The 17,952-nt window shown below is 43.8% G+C and overlaps 2 protein-coding genes across 5 annotated transcripts in view; one reads left to right on the top strand and one right to left on the bottom strand.

The window, feature by feature from the left end:
* The window catches only part of kif28 (kinesin family member 28), a 183,067-nt gene that overhangs the window by 146,412 nt on the left and 18,703 nt on the right, over window positions 1-17,952 (bottom strand). Inside the window, exon 28 of one of the 2 annotated variants that reach the window (XM_084006705.1) lies at window positions 17,277-17,414. The exons of the other annotated variant lie outside the window; for it this stretch is intronic. The gene's annotated coding sequence lies outside the window, so the exon portion shown is untranslated. Of the gene's footprint in view, window positions 1-17,276; window positions 17,415-17,952 lie in introns of those variants that run through there. 2 annotated transcript variants of the gene reach the window in all.
* Window positions 1-17,952, top strand: part of LOC311011776 (frizzled-3-like) — a 39,653-nt gene that overhangs the window by 15,493 nt on the left and 6,208 nt on the right. For all 3 annotated transcript variants that reach the window (XM_084006905.1, XM_084006904.1, XM_084006903.1), the window contains exon 3: window positions 17,245-17,441. In XM_084006905.1, coding sequence (XP_083863031.1) covers window positions 17,245-17,441 — 197 coding nt within the window. The remainder of the gene's footprint in view (window positions 1-17,244; window positions 17,442-17,952) is intronic.

Here is a 17,952-nt window from a genome sequence, read left to right as displayed (position 1 = left end):
AGTTGCAGAAGCAAAGGGAAATGTAATAGTTTCTGCAGAAACATTGAGAGAAATGGAGGATTTAGTTGTAATAGCTAGTGAAGAGGGAATGTTGCTGGGGTGTTATATTGCAGCTAGCTAATGGAGGAAGAGCTGATGTGGTCTGACATTATTTGTGCTGCAGGCCCTGATCAACTGATTTGAGAGTGACTTACAGTGTGTAGTAGGGATGTCCCGATCCAGCTTTTTGCACTTCTGATCCGATACCGATATTTTAGCTTTTAGTATCGGCCGATACCGATACCGGCCGATCCAAGCATGTATTAAAGATTAAAGATGCCGGTTGATGGAAATGATCCAAAATTAGTGGCCGGAAAAATATGTCTGGAAAATGATGAGCATCACATTAATAGCTACAGATACTGTAAAACACTATAACGACATGAGTGCATATATTGTTTTATTTTATCAAGTAAAATATAAGTTATAGGTTTACTCAACAGCCTAAATTCAGGTAGAAATAGGTTAACTCAGAGTTCCACAGCTTATCAAAAACAATCCTTCCCCCACAGGGGGTCCCTTGCTTTGCATTCACACTGCTCCAGCCCAAACAGGCTTTAGCCCGTACACACGTCATTACGTCCTTATACTACACACAATATGGCTTGATGTTGTTTTGAAGGAGTGCATATATTTATCGACAACACTCGACCTGCATCAGCGCATGTGCGCACGAGCGGATCTGTGCGAGCAGGCAGCGCGGAAGCCGGTCCGGTTCCGGTACCGGTCCGGTTCCGCTCACACCACGAGTCTGAAGAGTGCAACAGCTTATCAAAATACAGTGTCAACTCCGTGTTTTCAAAGTAGAAAGCAACATCGTGGTGGTTTAACGAGGCAGAGCGGCATCAGAACAACATAAAGCGCGTAAAGTACACGAAGAAGAGCGTAGCGCGTCTTGCGGAGCAATTCTACTGTGCTGCGCGGAGGCGCTCCTAATGTAAATGTTTATTGATTTATGAGTGAATTGATAGGTGGCTTATTTTTGGCATATTGATTTTATGGCCTGTACAATGGTAGGGGAAACACTGGACATGCACACAAGTCCGTCTTGTTGTTGTTTAGTGGATGCTGGACAGGTCGCGAGGTGTGCGCTAGGTGTGCTGGAAAACGCGGACCGGACTTTGGGGAAAAACGGAAAAAAAATGGAATGGATTACCTACATCGGTGCGCTGGAAAACACGGACCGGAGTTTTGAAAAATGCATTTTTTGCTAATATTGGCGGCCGATCCGGTCCAAATATCGGATCGGGACATCCCTAGTGTGTAGGGACCTCACCATCAGGACTACACAACGCGGCCTACACGGAGGCCCAGAAGCCTTCACATGCGGTCAGAACAAAGGGACAGAGGGAGTAATAAAAAACTGCAACCGCCATTTTGGCTTAACTTCTCACCCAGGTGCGAAGTGCAACGTCACACATCTGGTGCCCTATTGGCTGACAACCACAGGTACCCCAGGGGGTCCCCGGGAGCAGCCGTGAGGTATAAAACCTGGCGCCGCCTTAAAAACGTTCTCTTCCATCGCAACACCACGTTGCAACAGGAGGTGAGCTCCTACACTGCAGCACACCGCTGCAACAGGAGACGAACTTTTAACGTCTGCAGCGTTTCCTTTGTCTTAGACAACAGTCTATTCAACAAACTCGCTGGACGAGAGAGAGACTGTTTTCCCTCCTTTTTCTCGACTCGCCTTTTTACATTTACATTTAGGTCATTTAGCAGACGCTTTTGTCCAAAGCGACTTACAATAAGTACATTTGTCAAAAGAAGGAAACAAGGAAACCACAACGAATCATTGCCGATAAAGTAAGAGCTAAAAGTAGAACAAGTGTTAGGTCCTCATCTGAGTAAACTAGTAGTTCAAGAGCAACAGTGCTACGATCAGAGTGCTATAGGTAAGGGTTTTTTTTTTTTTTTTTTTTTTTTTTTGTGGGGGGGGGGGGTCATGCTAGTCGAGGTGAAGTCTGAACAGGTGAGTCTTGAGCCTTTTTCGGAAAATGGCAAATGACTCAGCTGTCCTGACATTAGTCGGGAGTTCGTTCCACCACTGAGGCGCCAGAACAGAGAAGAGTCTGGACTTTGCTGAGCGACATTTGTTTGATTTCAGCGATGGTGGTACCAGCCGGCCAGCTGAAGTAGAGGAGCGAAGTGCTCGCTTCGGGGCATGAGGTTTGACCAGTGTTTGAAGGTAGATGGGTGCCGTTCCATTGATGGCCCTGAAGGCCAGTGTCATCGTCTTAAATTGGATGCGTGCTGCAACAGGGAGCCAGTGGAGGTCACGGAGGAGGGGGGTCACATGGGAGAATTTGCGTAGATTGAAGATAAGACGTGCTGCAGCGTTCTGGATACGCTGCAATGGTTTAATCGCAGAGGCCGGGAGTCCGGCCAGGAGAGAGTTGCAGTAGTCAAGGCGGGAGATGACCAGTGCTTGGGCCAAGAGTTGCGTTGCGTCCTTTGTGAGGAGGGTCCGAATCCTGCGGATGTTGTAGAGGGCAAATCTGCAGGATCGGGCCACAGCAGTGATGTTGGGGGTGCAGGATAGTTGGTCATCGAGGATTACACCCAGGTTCCTCGCAGTTGACGACGGCAATACTGTGATGCCCTCGACAGTGACCGACCGTCCATGCGAGGGCAGTCTTTCCCTGGGATGAAGAGGAGTTCGGTTTTATTCAGGTTAAGCTTGAGGTGATGTGCAGTTGTCCAGACAGAGATGTCAGCCAGACAGTCCGAGATGCGAGTTGCAATGTGGGTGTCAGAGGACGGGGGAAAAGAGAGGAACAGCTGGGTGTCATCTGCGTAGCAATGGTAGGAGAATCCATGCGATGTGATAACAGAACCTAGTGATCTGGTGTATAGTGAGAACAGAAGCGGTCCTAATACTGAGCCTTGAGGGACACCTGTGTCCAGAGAACAGGGTTTGGACATAGAGCCATTCCATGTGACCTGAAAGGTGCGATTTGTCAGGTATGATGTAAACCAGGCGAGAGCAGAGTCAGTTATGCCAAGTTCAGCCAGAGTGGAGAGGAGGATTTGGTGATTGACTGTGTCGAACGCAGCAGATAGGTCGAGGAGAACGAGAACGGAGGAGTGGGACGAGGCTCTGGCGTCTCGCAGGGACTCGGTCACTGTGAGGAGGGCCGTCTCAGTGGAGTGAGCAGTCCTGAATCCTGATTGATTAGGGTCTAGGAGGTTGTTCAGCGAGAGATAGGATGACAGTTGGTTGTAGGCGGCACGTTCCAAGGTTATAGAGAGGAATGAAAGAAGAGATACAGGTCTGTAGCTTTGGATGTCAGTAGCGTCTAGGGTGGGTTTTTTAAGGAGAGGCTTCACGGTAGCTGTCTTAAAATCCGCTGGAATGACACCTGAGGTGAGGGAGGAGTTGATCAGGGTGGTGAGGAATGGCAAGATGTCGTGTGAGATGTCTTGGAGAAGAGAGGAGGGGATCGGGAGGGAGCAGGTGGTGGCACGGTTAGATGTAACAAGTGCGTGAACATCTTCAGAGGTGAGGGGGGTAAAGCTGGTAAGACCATCCGAGTTGAGGGTTGGGGGAGATGTCTTCTGGGAGGGAATAGGCGTAAATGAGGAGCTGATGTCATTTACTTTCTTGGTAAAGTAAGTAGCAAAGTCATCGGCAGTAAGGAAGGAAGGGGGCGGAGGGGTAGGAGGGGTGAGGAGGGAAGAGAACACGGAGAAGAGTTTCCTGGGGTTGGAGGCAGAAGAGTTGATCTTTGCCAGGTAGAAGGCAGATTTAGCTGCCAAAACAGTTGAGGTGAAGTCAGAGAGGAGGCGGTGGTAGTGAGTAAGGTCCTCGTGCTGGCCCGATTTCTTCCATTTTCTCTCTGACGCTTGCAACAATGATCTGTTGGTTCGCAGAGGTTCAGACAGCCAGGGAGGGGGGGGGAGATGATCGGGCAGGTCGTGAGATAGGGGGACAGAGAGTGTCTAAAGAAGAGGAGAGTGAGGACATCAGGATGGAGGAGGCTTCCTCAGTAGGTATTAAGGAGAACTGTTCTGAGGATGGTAGGGAGGAGATAACAGTTGAGGAGAGAGCGGAGGGAGTGAGGGATTTCAGGTTGCGGCGGCTGGTGACCATTCGAGGCGTAGAGGGGAGGGATGTGGTGGGCTCCATGGGGAGGGAGAAAGTCACAAAGTTAGCGGTGAGCGGGGTAACAGAGAGTGCCGAGATGCCACAGGATCTTGTGAAGACAAGGTCAAGTTGGTTCCCGGCGCGGTGAGTTGGTGGAGAGGGGGAGAGCGTAAGGTCAAATGCGGAAAAGAAGTCGATGAATTCAGATGAGTGCAGCTTTCCCGAGTGGATGTTGAAGTCACCGAGGACGACGAGCGGTGTGCCATCATCAGGGGAGCAGCTCAGGAGGGCATCCATCTCATCCAAAAAGTCACCGAGAGGACCGGGTGGGCGATAGATCACTATGATGTTGAGTTTGAAAGGAAGGGTGACAGAGACGGCGTGGAATTCAAGTGTAGATCGGGGTAGGTGGTCCAGAGGAAGGATCTGGTAGGACCATCTCGGTGAGATGAGGAGCCCAGTTCCTCCTCCTCGCCCTGTTCGTCTTGGGGAGTGTGAAAACGAGTAGGCAGTTGAAAGGGCAGCTGGAGTGGCAGTGTTTTCCGGGGTGATCCAGGTCTCTGTGAGGGCCAGGAAGTGGAGAGACTGCAGGGAGGCATAGGCTGAAATGGTGTCCGCCTTCTTGACTGCAGACTGGCAGTTCCACAGAAGATCGCTGCACGCTAGGGCTGAACGATTTTGGGAAAAGATCTAATTGCGATTTTTCTGACAGATATTGCGATTTCGATTTGATTCACGATTTCCTTCAAATCAAGCTTCAGTGCAATATTCACAATGTACAGTAACATTAAAACATTGAATGCTATTACTATAATGCAAGGATGAAAACTAAAGTTAAAAATTGCTTCCAAATGAATTTATTAACAAGAAACATGCATGTTCATTCTTTGTTCAAGTCCTTGACCAATGGCAGTTATTACAAATGAACTAAAAGAGCCATCTTTGACTGTCTTAACTTTAAAAAAACTGTTATTGAAATAAAATGACCCTTCTAAAAAATATGTCAGACATTAAAATAGGTGGGTCATTCATTTATGGCTTACCACTTTTTCTTTACACTCCGCGTATAGCTGTGGGACGGCAACCTGTTAGAAGTCGGTGCGGGAGGGAATCGTATATCTTCTGTCCAGCGTGCGGAGGAGGTTTTTAAATCCGTCTTTCGCTGCTCTTATCATACGGAGTTACACTGGCAAAAGATGCTGCAATTGCAGTCTGTTTGCTACAGTGGGCCTGATCATCATAGTCACCAGACTTTTCACTGGACTTTTTCGTCATTCACGCGTCATGCAAATGTCTGTGGTGATTTTTCAAGTGCCGGTGTTGTGCCGTAATCAGCAGCCCTGCCGTGAAATGCACCCTCTCACGGGAGATTATATCACCGGTATATATTGGTTGTGTTTCCGCTGGATGTTGCAACTTTAGCGCGACAGGTTTTGCACAGTACCCGTTTCTGGTGCACGTCTGCAGCCTCAAACCCAAAATACTCCCAAATGATGGACGTGCTGTTTTTCTTGGCGATTAAATCCCCTAACTCCGCTTCTGGTCCAGTTGAAGTAATTTCTGACTAATTACAAATACGGAGCAGGTTAATACTGATTGGTTAGCGTGACCTGTTCACGAGTAGTCTGATTGGTGAGCTTGGCAGGATGGTCGGGAGACGGCATGTATGTGTAAAATAGTTGACAACAGATCCTGGGTGAGTCAGAAACGCTGCAAAAACCGCAGCTTTGGCGATCACATGATCGCGTTGTCTGAAATCGCAATTTCGGTCAGAAAACAATAAATCGTTGATCCGCGAGGAGGATAACTTCTACGCCTGGATTCAACCGGCTCGTCACATCCTCCGTCGCCGAATGAGGACTCGCGAACCACCGTCCGTCGGCGGCGTCAAGAAACGCCATCACCGCACGGGACGGAAAACCTCACATCGATGCAAGTAAGAGGCTATTTGTCTGGGCAGAAGCAGAGATTCGATAGTGTAGGACCAGCTTGTAATTCTTGTTAACGTGTTTTAAGTTTTGATCACGGACCGCCGAGTCTGTGGCTTTCTGTATTGTTGTAAAGGCTGATTGTGTACCCACGCCGCTGGGTTGATTTCTGTAACGGTGTTTTGACTAACCTCAGCCACATTCGCGAGCTCAGTAAGCGGTCTACTATCAGTTAAAGGACCGGGGTCCCGCTGAATGAACGCCAGTTCATTCACGAGCTCCCATGTGATAGTAACGCGCCTCCTGAGCCTTCGAATATTGCACGCGCATTCTCTCTTTCTCTTTGTTTGTGTCCCGCTAACCCACACACACACACATACGACCCCCCCCCCCCCCCCACACACACACACGTATCCTCCGCCAGCTGTTTCCGTCTCCAGACGCTGAGGAAATAGCTACATCTGGTGGCTGTACCGGCCATCTCTCCCTCTCTCTCTCCCTCTCACGCTATTCTATCTGACGTCAGTGGCTCCGCCCCTTAACGCTGTGGGAAATAGCTCCATCTGGTGGCTGTACCCGGCCATCTCTCTCTCCCTCTCTCGCTATTCTATCTGACGTCAGCGGCTCCGCCCCTGAATGCTGTGAGGAATAGCTCCACCTGGTGGTCGCGCCCGGCCATCTCTCTCTCTCCCTCTCCACACACACGCAAACACACACACACACACACTCCACGTGTGTCTCTTCCTTTGTTTAGCTTAGCTTTGTGTTAGGTAGTTACTGTAGGTGATAAGGCTTTGTTAATTGCAGTGTTATTGATTGTGATCATTATTACTGATTTTGATAAATCTTATTATATTATAACTAGCGGTCTCTTGTGCTTGTTGTGTATATGTCACTGGATAACAACAGGTTGTGAAGGCTAGTGCTCGAATTTCACGCCTTTTTAATTGTTCGATTGTTTTTATACTTCTATGCCAATGATCACGATGATTGGCATGTGAGTATAAAACCTTTATATTGAGACTGAATACAGTTTTAGGTGATCTTTTCCCTGATCCCAGGGTGGTGCCCCGTATATTCATGATTATATCATAATAATATATTAAATATAATTATTAATGTCGATAATCATATTGACATTAATAATTAGCTGTTGATAACCAAATCTGCTCCTGCTACATCCCCAACAAGTGTGAGATTGAGATGGCACGAGAGGAAGAAAACCAGATAGAAAGTGCATCAGGGTTATGTGTCCAGATCTAGTTTGGTAGCAAAACGTCTGAGCTTACATGTCTAAATTCCTTGTCAACTGTCAGATAAAGATGCAAGAAATGGTATGTATCTACCAGCTCATTAAAATATCAACATTTTAGTCCTTTTAATGTGCAAATTCAAAGGATTGAGATTACTGATTTGTTACTTGTTACTTGTTAGGCAAGAGTCAATACACATACGTTTTTTTTTCCAGACTAAAATTTTAGAAACATTGGATTTAATATGGTTTTCATTAGGTTTTCTAGCAGTTTATTTTTATGCATACAAGAAGCACTCTAAAGAGCACTCAACAATCATGGAGACAACAACAGAAAGTAAATGAAAATCAATGATAAGACGAGGCAAAATCAGAACCAGATAAAAGATTGTGCATTTGTTATTTTCGCTATGTTGAATACCAGAACATAGAGTTAGGCAACTTTTTTTTTGAAGCAGGCATTGCTGCCAGTTCAGGAGCTGATGCTTTGGATGCTAAGACCCAACAGCCTGTCACCTTGATCTGACCACAATACAAAGCTGTAAAGAGTTTCAGGAAGTTTGTGTGTTTGTCTGTCTCAGGTTCTCACACTCTAAACACTCCTTCCAATCCATTTGACTCTAATCGAGCAGGAAACCACCATTGTTTTCTCCATGCCACTCCAGTTTTTCGCCTCTTTCCTCCCTCCCTCCCTCCCTCCCTCCTCATACACTTAGAAATGTGTATGAGGAGGTTTCCACAGAGATAGCTTACAGGATTGTCTACAACCATTCTAAGTAGGGATCGACCGATTTATCGGCTGACCGATACTATCGGCCGATACCGATACGTTCAAAAAACGTCAAAATCGGCCGATAGTATCGGTCAGCCGATAAATCGGTCGATCCCTACTTAGAATGGTGGTTTCCTGCTGGATTAGAGTCAAATGGATTGGAAGGAGTGTTTAGAGTGTGAGAACCTGAGACAGACACACACACAAACTTCCTGAAACTCTTTACAGCTTTGTATTGTGGTCAGATCAAGGTGACAGGCTGTTGGGTCTTAGCATCCAAAGCATCAGCTCCTGAACTGGCAGCAATGCCCGCTTCAAAAAAAAAGTTGCCTAACTCTATGTTCTGGTATTCAACATAGCGAAAATAACAAATACACAATGCGGACTGCTGTTTTGGCCGATCGTTTTTCCCGGCATTTACAGTCAGGCGCCGCAGGCAGCTGCGTGTTGCTTGGTAACGCTGACACAAGCCCGGACATTCCCCTCCCCCGCAGTAGTAGTGACAGCATGGTCTTCAAAACAAAGGTGAGTTTTAAACTTTCTTTAACTGTTTAGCTGAGCTGAAATGTTGACTTGTGAAAGTGGAAACACTAAATGTCAAAAACATGCTCCGTTTTGCTTGAAACTAGGTAAAACCAGGGCTCTCAGGTGTTTTACTGAGGTCAGAGTGAGATTTTGGCTGAGGCTGCGGCGTCAGCAGGGAGGAGGGGAGGGGGGTTGGCGAGTGATCGGCGAGCAGTTTGGGATAGGGGACGTACTGCAGTCGGGGTGAGAGAGAAATCCGACCGGCACCCGCTGCATTTACACCGTGTCATCATTCATGGCCGTAATAAACACTATTACAGCTTTGTACATGTTGTGGAAGTCCCGGACACACCGGGACACTAAACGCCCGTCCTGTCTGAGTTTACCTTTACCGGAGCGGGACGTTTCCATTCATTGTCTATGTAAGAAGCCGTGTAATGCCGTCGCGGCGAGTTTCGAGAGACGGCGCCTCCTCCCGCAAGCTCTCAAAAAGATTTTAAATTGAGCGTTGTCGATCTAAAATAAAGACAGATTCAACAACTGCATAGCTTATTTCTGTGTTTTCAGAAACACGTTTCGGTGAACTATTTTCGTAAAATAAAATAAGATTGGTAAGGTTGGGCGCATGGTGTGTGTGCGTGCGTGCGTGCGTGTGTGCGTGCGCGCGTGCGCGTCATCGAGTGGGACACACGTCTCACAGCCATATGAGCTGACTGAAGGAGAGCTTTACCTTTGAGAGAATGTTTTTATACTTTGTTGAATATGTATCCATGTTAACGTTGTGCAGTGTAGAACACAAACAGTTTGTTGTTTAATGTGCATCTGACATCAACTTACTTTCCTCTGCTACTTAATGTTCTGAGGGCTGCTGGCAGCTTTTTTTGCATTTTTTGTTCAGACCTATTATTAGTGTGTTGTCTCTGCATACTAGGTGTTGCCTAGTAGCCTTAGACATGCTCATTTTATTTTGTGTAGAAAAAAAAACATGGCAGTCTTAAATTACAAATCAAGCATTTTATTTTGATGGCTATTTTTCAGGTTTATTTGTTGTTGTTTTTGTAAACTATTAAAATGTGTTTACAAAAGTAATTTAGTGATCTGATTATATCTGTTTCATAATATGTCAGCAAGCAATGCATCAAGACTGTGTTGTAGATGTGGAAGCCTTTCCTCCCTTGCAAAGTTAACCATATCCACCTTTCATATGATGCAAACATAATGTGGGTGATATGAATGTAAGATGATTGCACAAGAGATTGACACTGATATGTGCTTTTGTTTATTCTTTTTAAAGAAATGGCAGAGACTCAGAAAACCAATCCAGTGTGGCAGCATTTCAGCGAGACTACTCCTGCAGCAGTGGCTGACACTTTTTCAGCACTTTACTTGTTCTACCTCACCTGTTGTTAATATTTGTTAACTATTGTTCTACTTGTTCTTGTTCTACCTCACCTTTTTTAAGTTCAATAAATGTTCCTTTTTAAATTGAGACTTGTAACATTTGTTATCAGTGTAATTTTTAACATGTAAATTGAGGGAGCAAAAGTAATATCGGCTCCAAATAACGGCTCAAGAAAATCGGCAGACCGTATCGGTCATCGGCCAAGGCTGATGATCAGAAAATCGGTATCGGCATCGGCCCTAAAAAATCCATATCGGTCGATCCCTAATTCTAAGCACAAAACCACACATGCAACGACTAAACTAGCCACTATTTAAACAGACTCAAAGATACACTATATTGCCAAAAGTATTCGCTCACCTGCCTTGACTCGCATATGATCACCCTTTGCAGCTATAAAAGCATCAACTCTTCTGTGAAGGCTTTCCACAAGGTTTAGGAGTGTGTTTATGGGACTTTTTGACCATTCTTCCAGAAGCGTATTTATGAGGTCACACATTGATGTTGGACAGGGAGGCCTGGCTCTCAGTCTCCGCTCATCCCAAAGGTGTTCTATCGGGTTGAGGTCAGGATTCTGTGCAGACCAGTCAAGTTCATCCACACCAAACTCTCTCATCCATGTCTTTGTGGACCTTGCTTTGTACACTGGTGCACAGTCATGTTGGAACATGAAGGGGCCATCCCCAAACTGTTCCCACAAAGTTGGGAGCATGGAATTGTCCAACATCTCCTGGTATGCTGAAGCATTCAGAGTTCCTTTCACTGGAACTAAGGGGCCAAGCCCAGTTCCTGAAAGACGACCCCACACCATAATCCCCCCTCCACCAAACTTTACACATGGCACAATGCAGTCAGACAAGTACCGTTCTCCTGGCAACCACCAAACCAAGACTCGTCCATCAGATTGCCAGATGGAGAAGCATGATTCGTCTCTCCAGAGAACGCATCTCCACTGCTGTCCTGTGCCAGCGTGCTTTACACCACTGCGCTTTGCATTGCACTTGCTGATGTATGGCTTGGATGCAGCTGCTCGGCCATGAAACCCATTCCATGAAGCTCTCTACGGACTGTTCTTCAGTTAATCTGAAGGCCAGATGAAGTTTGGAGGTCTGTAGCGATTGACTCATTCAGTCATTTTACATGGCCTGCCACTTCTTGGCTGAGTTACTGTTGTTCCCAATCACTTCCACTTTGTTATAATCCCACTGATAGTTGACTGTGGAATATTTAGGATTGAGGAAATTTCCAGACTGGACTTGTTGCACAGGTGGCATCCTATCACAGTACCACGCTGGAATTCACTGATCTCCTGAGAGTGCCCCATTCTTTAACAAATGTTTGAAGAATCAGTCTGCATGCCTAGGTGCTTGCTTTTATACACCTGTGGCCATGGAAGTGATTGAAACACCTGATTTCAATTATTTGGAAGGGTGAGTGAACACTTTTGGCCATATAGTGTATTACACATGCCCCAAAACCCATATAGGTTTTCCTGTTTAGGATTTGAATCCAGATCAACGCAACGCCAACTTCTTCTTACCTCAAAGAGAGGGGGGAGAGGTAAAGAGGGAGGGAGTAGAATGGAATAAAGGGGCGCAAAGGAGCTATAACAAATGTTTGATTATTAGTTGGGGCTATTAGACTGTTGGGGTATTGCCATTGCCGTCAACGTATTTTTGTGGTTAGGCCAACTTAACATGATAACATTGTGAGCAGAACTGTTGAGTCAAAGTATGAGTATCCAAAACATGTATTAAAAACACTGGAAAAGCAAATACAACTTCTACCTTATTTTATCTAATAACATGAATGTTATTAGATAAAATATAAATATATTTTATTGTGTTATAAGGAAAGTTAAAATTGTACATCATGGGATTGTGGGGATCAACTATTGATTTAAAATGTTTCCTTAGGGAAAAGAGTAACCATAGAAAAGTGATCCAAAATTTAATCTCCAGCCTTTCTCGGACTAACCAGTTTGCTGGTGACTGGAGTTTATGTAATATACAACTGTCATACTGTCACCATTTATATTTTAATCCCCAACACACCCACTGAACAGGCAATTTATTCAACCAAATAAGCTTTTGGTTGGCTTTTACAAGCAACTCCCCCTATACTTTGCACTGCTTTCTTTATGCTATCAACTTTACAGTTGTTATTGGTATCTAAAATGTAGTTGTTTGCATTACGTGACTGTTTATCATATGACTCTTGTCTGTCTTTCTTTTGCATTTTACTTTGTTGGTTATTTTTCTTTTGAGGTTGTTTTTTTCCACCTATTTATTTTCTCTCTCCCTCCCCCTGGGTTTCTTTGGAGACAGGGAGTAAAGAGAAAAACTTAATCCCTCTATTGAGGTGGACCAGTCGGGCTTTTTTACTCTCATTTTCCTCTGTGTCAAAAAATCCACCCTGCTTCTTATTCAGAGTGCACACAATTGCCTGTCCAAATCACACATTCACACACACAAATGCATCTTATATTTGATTATGAATTCGATTTTATCCAGTATTGTCTGTTAACCAACCAGTATTTCTCCTGTTAGTGGCAAATGTCTTTGCCACAAATGAGTTTTCAGCAATGTGATATTTTTATTCTATTGTTGACTGTAGTAGTAGTTTCCTGTTGAGCACTGGGTATCCATTATCGTTGAGCATATTAAAAAAACGTATTTTAGCTAAATGCAGAGGGAGTTTTTCTAATTATTTTAAATAATAGGTGCCAATAATGGTTATTTGCATGTTTTTTTTTTACAATATTTAGAAAATAGTTGCCAATAATGGTTATTATTAAATAGATTTGGTTCAAGAGAATGAGATTTCCTGACATACTGTTTACTGTCATCTTTAATGTGGGGATGTTACATTGAAGAAAAACACACATCAGTTTTAATATTTTGTAGAGAGCTCTAGTAAAATAAGGATACACAACCAGCTTACTGTTGTGAAGGACCACAATATTTTTTACCACACAGCCGCAGACGGCAGCTCTGTCGAAAATTGTGGTCACTTGGATGGATGCTAGGTGAAGGACCATAATGGACACATGCTGGTACAGAAATTATGTTTTGCCTGTGGTGACTTAAATATTTTTCAGCAAATTAATTTACTCCATCATTGCAGTGCTTTGAAAATATCTTTGATTTATACAAGCCATGTTCAAATGAACTGCAGCCATGTCATTAACCTGTTCTATGCACATTTCCACTTTCTCCTGTACCCTATTCTCCCCATCCTTATATCCTTTTTCTGCATCTTGGTTTCCATCCTTTACTAGCAGTGGCACCTCAGGGTTTTTTTGCTTTCCATTCCTTTCTCTAACATCTCAACTGATTACAAAATGCTGGACAATTCACTCTAGTCGTCCTCCTTGGAAAGCTGATTGCCACCCCCCCTCCTTTCTCGTAGGATGGCACAGTTAGGCCATTTAATATCGATATTCTCTTTGTGGTGGGAGATGGGGGGCAATTGCCCTGACCGCCAGAATAATTGCACACAGATATCTGCACACATGCATTGACTTGTGCACGCACACAAGCCTTACACACTCACACATTGGAAAACACAATAACTGCGACATATTACTTACCCAGAATGCAATAACCCTGACACACACATAAACATGCTTAACACACATGGGAGAAATGGGTAAAATGGGGACACACAAAATGGGAGTTGCACACATATTTACTGCAGAGTTAGTATGAAAAGACATGAAGAAAGGATTCAATCTGCTGGACAGTGAAAGACAGAATATAGAAAGCAACTCCTATTCAGTTAAGTGTGGCCTCAGGCTTGTACCAGAAGTATGAGTGAGAGAGGTTGACAGATAAGGACACAGAGATTGTTCTTCAGAGCCATGCCCATATCAGTTTTGCTGAGGACAACTGAAAACTCTCAGATCCTTATTTATGGGTCATTCCGTATCATTATATCAAATGCCTCCCACCTGACCATCTCAGAATGTCCTGAAAAAATTCAAGTACAAAGACACACTTGTTAATAGGACAAATCAAAAATATTAGGTCTCTACTGTCAACAGTTTTTTCATGAAACATCATTGAATGAAGGGTAGTTTAGACGGTTTTTGACATCATGCTCTGAAAAGCCATTTTTAAACAGCAATATCTGGAAAACTATCTCACCTGTGGCCTACAAATTCTCTACAGTGTATATCTGTTACTAATAGCCTCCAGACATGAAATATCAGGGGTGTAGCTCAATGATAACCTAGAATGGTAGGTACTTAAAATGTGGCTTGTTGAAATAAAGTAGTACATTTGAAGAGTGGCTGAGCTCCCATTTTTGCAGATAAAAGACTTCTATCACTTCTGCCTCTATCTCTGGTGTTAGCTTAAACATTCTACAAAACGTGGTCTCTCTTAGATGATTAGTTTCGCAGATATTAAGGCTCAAAAATGGAAGTCAACATATCTTTGCCCAACTTCAGAGTCATATTCCAAAAAAAACTGACAACACGTATCAGGTCCAAACTTACTTTTTTTGAAAGATCATATTCTTGTTAAAATCATATTAAAAAATCGGGAGGGTGTTTTGCCTCAATTTGTCGCAGTGATTTTTTAAAATCCTGATATTGGTGGGGGTTTTGTGGTCGGTTTTGGTACTGCATGTCCTAACAGCCTACTAGTAAACATCACAGGAGGGCAATTCAATTGTGTTTTTTACCATTTACCAAAGACTTACATGTGACTAAATGCTACTGTTAAATTTAGCCTTACGAAAACTTAAAATTAAAATTAACTTAAATTAAAATGTAGCACAGTTGTAGTTACAGAGGCAATAAGTCCTTGAATGTGAGTTAAACATGCTGAAAGCAGCTTTTAATGTCTTAAACCATGAACAAACATAGCATAATATTGAAGACTGTACATTTTGTCATACTTTAAGTATATAAATTACACAACCAAATCAAATAATCTTAATTTGAGCATAAATATTTTACATTACAGTACAAAAGTCTCCAAAGTTTGATATTGAATCGCCATCTCCCTGGCTTGGGGTAACTGGCTCCAACTCAGAGTGAGCACTCCACCCTTTTCCATCAGAGAACAAAAGCTTCAGACTTTGAAGAACTGACTCATTCCGACCAAATCAAATACGTGCTGGAGGTCATTGTCTTTTTAGTCCATCAAAACAGATGCAATTCTGTGATTCCCAAACCAGACACTCAGAGCCTCCTTTCCAGTTAGCTGGAATAAACTTTTGATGGGAGGCTGAGCAGTGATTCATCCACATGAACAAATGGGATGGAAAATGTGTGAATTATTGAATGGAGTAGAGTGGTGTGCAGGAGGGTTTGTGCATGCTTACATGTGTTTGTGTGAAAAACTCAAAACTATGTCACACAGCTCATGCACCGCTGCACCCATTTACTGGTGGAACATCTCTCCAATGTGCAGATCTAGAACACAGCAATTGAGAACGATCAAAACATACTCACAAAGCCCTGCACCAAAACAGGCATCACACACACACACACACATACTCACTCACTGATGCATGGGTATTTGCACAAATGCACTCATACAGTCTGTAAGCATACACTGTAGCTTTTGTGGCAAGCAATCAATGGAAGTGCACTGTTTAGTGTCCCATGCACACATATTATATATACACTTGCACAGAACACACATTGCTCATTGTTCTAGTCTCCATAGCTCTCATGGTTCTGCTCTGATTTGTCCAGTCAAAGTGCCAATGAAAACTCAGCTTTAGTGCAGAAGAAATGAAATTTTAAATAGCTGAATAGGTCACATGCACACAACCCTAACAGCACATGGTGCACATAATGTTACTGGCAGTTGCTCGTGGAGGAGTACATCAGTAAGTTATGTTGAATATATTGGGTGTACATATTGCACAAAAGCTGAAATTTATGTAACTGTTTGTTTAAGATGTGATTCTGAGCAGCCCAATTTATTAAATTAAAGCCCTCCTAAATATGTCAAAGCAGTTTCCCAGTAACTAAGTCTGTCTCTTGACACTTATCCTCAAAAACAAAGTGGTTATCTTTCCATACAAATCTCTCAAACAAGGGTGTGACTTGAGAGAATGAGAGAACTGAGAGTTACTCACAGTATCTGTACACATTCCCAAATCTTGATATTTTAATTTTTGTGGAGCAGCAGATTTTTTGGAACAGACGAATGATGAATAATTCAGTTGTCAGCATTAGCAGAAGTCGCCACCAGCTAAACCTCATAAAAAGAAAAGCATTACAGTACTGCCCATCCTACTTCTGTAACTCCTGACAATTGAGCCTCAGTTGAGGCACACCCTCTATTTTCTTGTCAAGTATATAAAATAAAAAATAAATGAGGTCACATTGAATCCCCTTAAGAATATTTGTTCAGGGATACATCAGCAGTAGTTGTTAAAGAAAATGCGATGGGTGCTTTATTTGAGATGTGTTCTTTCTCATTTGTGCCTTAATTGAATATTTTGACAGTGAAATGACAAACAGGCAGTGTGTGCTGAGAAAGGAGCATGACTTTCAAGAAATGTCATTGGCTGGCAACGTTGCAGTTAGTTGGCACTTGCAAACCACTCGGCTATCAAGGTGTTCCGATAAGGGAGCTTTTTGTCCTTTCTGTCACTCACATTTTTCAAACCATTCATTGGATTTTAATCAGCAGCCTGAAAGTCACAAGCCTTCTTCGTTTTTAGAGTACCAGCACAGGGACAGTATCCATAATCTTTAGTGTGCGGGTGGCCCTGTTATTTGTTTGTTCTGTATATCACTGTGGCTCAACCTTCTGATGTCTGTCTTTGCTGTCCCCTACTTCAAAGGGATGTTTGGTAATATGATTGTTGTTATACATATTTCATGAGCCTCTAAATATTGATGTATACTGACTGGTATAAGTTGCAGCAGAGTAGTTAGAACACATTTGTCCTCCTGCTGGCACTCCCTCCATCCTCTTTGATGGCTATTTCAGGTTACATATGAGCCTTCTCATATTTGCCACTAAGAGCAGTTAACTTTAACCTTCTTTTTCAAGCCACGGATTTAATAACAACCTTGTCAAGCTGGTTCTTCTCACAGATATTGGGATATAACATTGGAAATATCTGTGGTGTTTGCAAGAGAGCTTTGTAACCATTGTGTGACTGCAGTATTTTCTGCTACCCAATGCTTTCATTTCACACTTTCACACAAGCTTTGTGGCAGGTTTAAACAGAAATAAAACTGAAATACATTTCTCTCCTCTGCAGCCTTTTCATCCCATGGTGAACTTAGTGTGCAGTGCTGACCTGAGGATGTTCCTGTGCGCTCTTTACGCTCCAGTGTGCACTGTGTACGGTCAGGTGTCCATGCCATGTCAATCCCTTTGCCAGAGGGCCAAGGATGAGTGCCACAAACTCATGGAGGTATTTGGAGTAGCCTGGCCAGATGACATGGAGTGTAGCAGGTGTGTATATGTATTACATTTTAAAATCAACCCTTGTATTGGAAAATAAAAACAATGTCGTCACATCTGAGATAATGCAGCTGGTAATATTATTAAGTTTGTTTTATTCTGAATAAATACTGTGTGTATCTATATACTCGGGAGGAGCTCGGAGTAGAGGTGCTGCTCCTCCACATCGAGAGGAGCCAGTTGAGGTGGCTCTGGCATCTGTATCGGATGCCCCCTGGACGCCTCCCTCGGGAGGTGTTCCAGGCATGCCCCACCGGGAGGAGACCCCGAGGAAGAGCCAGGACACGCTGGAGTGACTATGTCACCCGGCTGGCCTGGGAACGCCTTGGGGTCCTCCCGGAGGAGCTAGGGGAAGTGAGAGAAGTCTGGGCATCCCTGCTTAGGCAGCTGCCCCCGCGACCCGGCCCCGGATAAGCGGAAGATAATGGATGGATGGATGGATGGATATGTATACAAATCAAAAGGATTTTGAAGGCCGATACCGATACAAATGTTTGACTGC

Source organism: Eutrigla gurnardus (genome assembly GCF_963514095.1).
Source record: "Eutrigla gurnardus genome assembly, chromosome: 1".
Lineage (NCBI taxonomy): Eukaryota > Metazoa > Chordata > Actinopteri > Perciformes > Triglidae > Eutrigla > Eutrigla gurnardus.
This window is presented reverse-complemented; position numbering and strand designations above follow the sequence as displayed.